Source organism: Sodiomyces alkalinus (genome assembly GCF_003711515.1).
Source record: "Sodiomyces alkalinus F11 unplaced genomic scaffold SODALscaffold_1, whole genome shotgun sequence".
In the NCBI taxonomy this organism is placed as follows: domain Eukaryota; kingdom Fungi; phylum Ascomycota; class Sordariomycetes; order Glomerellales; family Plectosphaerellaceae; genus Sodiomyces; species Sodiomyces alkalinus.
The window spans coordinates 3668242-3672011 of record NW_021167079.1 but is presented as its reverse complement, the minus strand read 5'-3'; the positions used below and the strand labels follow the sequence as shown (position 1 = coordinate 3672011).

Genomic DNA, 3770 nt, shown 5'->3' with positions numbered 1-3770 from the left:
ATGTTTTAAGGTCAGCGCAGCTCTGGCGAGCTTCTCAAGTCCAAAGGATTTGCATTATCACAGAGTGCCTCCTTAATCTATCCGAAGTATCCGTAGTAATTAGAACGATTCTAAAGACGCAATCAGTGGACAGTTGGATTTACTCCCTTGAACGGTTGGAGAGAACGCCTGTCCTCATGCTACTAACGAATACGGATACACTAAGGTACTCTGCGATTAAACGGCTGACCTAATATTAACGGCAACCCACCTAAGGTACTGTAGGTAATTTACCTGCACCTGCAAGTGCGAAGCCGGAATTAATTACACAGGAATTCCTTCATCCCTTCAACATCAACCTGGCCTGGATCAATCCATCTTTGTACCCAAACTCGAGACTTACTTGGACGGCACATTCGCAGCGCTCGTTGTTATCTTTACCCTGAAGTCTGTGCCCACTCAACCCGGAGCTCGAATGAGCAGCAGGCTATAGGTGCTCCTGTCGCCCTCGACTGGTCATTCCTGCTGAACAACACCCGGGCCCCCTCTCTAGGCTTACCACAGTAACCGCCGAACTCGTTCGACACATCTTTGTCTTCAAAACAAAGCCTTTAACTCACGTATCGATCGAGGATTATTTCTCAAGTCCTCAAAGTGTTCCGATACTGGAGACAGGTTTATATTTTCCAACCAAATACGTCATGTCGTCGCCCTGGCAACATCGGCCAGAAGTCGTGGTGGATAGAGTGCTGAAAAGGGCAGAAGTAAGCAAGGTCAGTCAAGGCAACCCCCTTCTTATCAGCACCACCCTGCGCTCCCCCCTTTCCCGAAAAAGAAAAAGAAAAGAACGTAGGACTTTGAACAAGTGATTGACTCTCGTTCTTCTATGGAAGATTGCACGAAAACTCCAAAACCGGCTCGCCCTTGCTCAGTTCAAGACGAAACATGGCTGGGAAGATCTCGCCTTTGATACCATCGAGCCCAAACTGGAAGAGGAGATGCGGCGGAAGAAGTTGTCTGAAGGGGATGTACTGTCAGATTCCTCCTCCAACACATCCGACCTCCCATATCCAACAAAGGTATTGATGAGCTCGCCTTTGAAAGCTCCGCTGTTTTCCGATGCCATTGGATCGAGCGGCGGCACTCCTGGCCAGCGTAAAAGGACGTACCTAGCCTCCTTCGACCAGCAGGCCTTTTCCAGCCCCAGCAAACGCTTACGTTCGTCTCCAACCGCATACAAGTCTCTTGAGACTCTTTCTTCGCTCAGGGGAAACCATCATCATTTTACTCAGTCGTCGCCCATCAAGCCTAGGCGGCAACAGCACTTCACAACCTCGACGGGCCCAGACGTCTCTTTGTATCAATCCACCCGATTCTTCCCACACGACCTCGCATCTTCTACCCTAGGCCCCTCTGATGACGAGGACGACCTCCCCATTCATTCTTTTCGGTCGGCCAACGTTCGATCCTCTCCGCCTACGACTCCTCCTATGCGCAATCGCGGTCTGCCCGGGCCTCACGGCAAAGACAGGATATCCTCCAACGCCAATGGCGCTAAAACTGGAGAGGAGGGAGCCGACCTGTTGCTCTACCTTGCGACTTCACCATCGCCCGCAATGCCGTCTACAAGGACCAGAATGGAGCCACCTTCTACGCCGCCATCCAAGGTCGGTCGCGACATGGCACTTCCCTCTTCGCATATGACGACACCTGGCGGTAGCAATCCTTTCCCCAACACTCCTGGACAGGGCTTCGACTTCTCCGATTTTGTCAACATAACCCCCAGCCCGGCCCAAAAATCCTGGAAGACGCCATTGATGCTTTCGACAAGTAGAACTCCCCGCGGTCTAGCCAGGAGGCGACTCTCATTCGAGAGCCCTTTACCCTGACTTCAGACGCAAGTTCCGGACTCCAGCTCATCGGCAGCGGTGATAATTCTACCATGGCTCGTGGCAGGCAGTGTTATACTGCACGTGGCAGGCGAGCTACTTCACGGCGAGTCTAGACGATTAGAAACTTACGGTTCAAGCTAGGAAAGGAGGTGTTTGAGCACGGCGATATTTTATTCGTTATGTCGTGGAGAATGCTGCACGGTCATTTGCCAGTGGATAATGGATGTTACGCAGACGTTTCCAAATCCTGACGATGTAACGGGTTGGGGGCGATTGAGCAATCTGAGGGGCAATGGCTGCACAGTCTTTGATTTTGACTGAACTGCTGAGAAGCTACATAATATAGTTCATCGGTGTAGGAATGTAGCATGAATCTATGACTACCTGTAGTATTTGTACTAAAGGCGGGTGTGCAGAGTACGGATACCCGATATACATTTCTACACTACGTGTACTAACGCATCACGGCTTGGGTGGTTTTTCTGACACCCCCAAAACCGGAACTTGGCAAGGTCATTTACGCGCTATCACGCGTTGGTCTTGGAAGACGCGACAGTCTCGCGTCTCGGTCGCGCTGCACGAAATAATTCTTGGTCCCATATCCAATCAACGCTCTCATTATGTCATCGACTTTTATCACGCAAATTTTGTTCGTGTTTTTAGTAGGGAAACACTGCCAAGCCCGGACGTTTTGATATTCAGCCCGGAAAAGTGGGGCCATGCTTAACACAGGTTCTCTAACCTGCAAAGAGCCTAATTCATAGTACTAAAACGGGGTCTTAGCAGGCCAAGGTATATACCGTTATATTCGTTAATTAAACTATAAGATTACCACTATAACTAATATTAGTATCCTAGTCGAGAGTATCTAAATATTATAATGGAGACTGATTTTAAGGGTGATATTAATGCATGATTAAGGCAGATTAAGGTAGATTAAGGAAGAGGCATTATAGATAGCTATAAACGAGTTAGATAAAATAGATATACTGGCTATTTAGGTTATTACTATATTAGTAGGCTTTAGCTAAGGTAATTAACGAAGATTAACTGTATTATATAAGGTAGTTTAATTAACGAATATAATAGTATATACCTTAGTCCGCCAAGACCCCGTTTTAGTACTATGAATTAGGCTATTTATAGGTACGAGAACCTATATTAGCATAGCCCCACTTTTCCGGGCTAAATATTAAAACGTCCGGGCTTAGCAGTATATCCCTTTTAGTAAGGTAGCTTATAATATAGACGGAGTAGGTTATATATATCGTATATTAAAATAGCACTTATAATAGTAAACTTAATAGAGTAGAAATCTCGTATATGTATATTATATTAAGTTATATCTATATAAGTCTCTTATATCCTTAATTCAGGTAGTAAAGACTCCGTCATAGGTACTATGTTATTTGGATTCTATCTAGTCTTTCCCGGTATCTACCCTTATTATATCCTAATACCCGAGGTCCCTAAGGCCCGAAGCCCTTAGTTAGGCATAGGCTATGCCTGTAAAATATACCGCCTTAGTTAAGGTGGGTCTTCTCCGGTTTACTAACTAATTAGAGGCTTTGGTTTAAACTAAAAGCTTTTAAGTTGTCTATTATAAAAATAACCGATAAGAGAAAACGCCCTCGTAAAATAATATACCCTAACTAGGCATATATCTGGCCAGCCAGTACTATGGGACCTAGGGATTCCAGGGTTAAGAAAGGGGTAACCTTGAGTATAGTAAATAAGGTATAATAAAGATAGCGACACTTATTCCGGCTAGGGCACTTATTTATTCCGACTAGGGTACTATTATTAGAAGCCGGCGCTAGCCGCCCACGGTCGCGATCCTTCCGTTTAATCCGTTTAATCCGTTTAAGTAGCTCATATCGTTCGGATCGTCTTTTTGCC

General features: G+C 46.0%; 1 protein-coding gene across 1 annotated transcript; it reads left to right on the top strand.

Annotated features, from left to right (window-relative positions):
• Positions 1–316: 316 nt before the first annotated feature.
• On the top strand, positions 317–2323 carry SODALDRAFT_288170 (hypothetical protein). The gene is made up of 2 exons (XM_028608590.1): positions 317–752; positions 873–2323. Exons 1-2 carry the CDS (start codon positions 681–683, stop codon positions 1866–1868), a joined length of 1068 nt encoding a protein of 355 aa, XP_028470521.1. The 5' UTR covers positions 317–680; the 3' UTR covers positions 1869–2323.
• The last annotated feature ends 1447 nt before the right edge of the window (positions 2324–3770 follow it).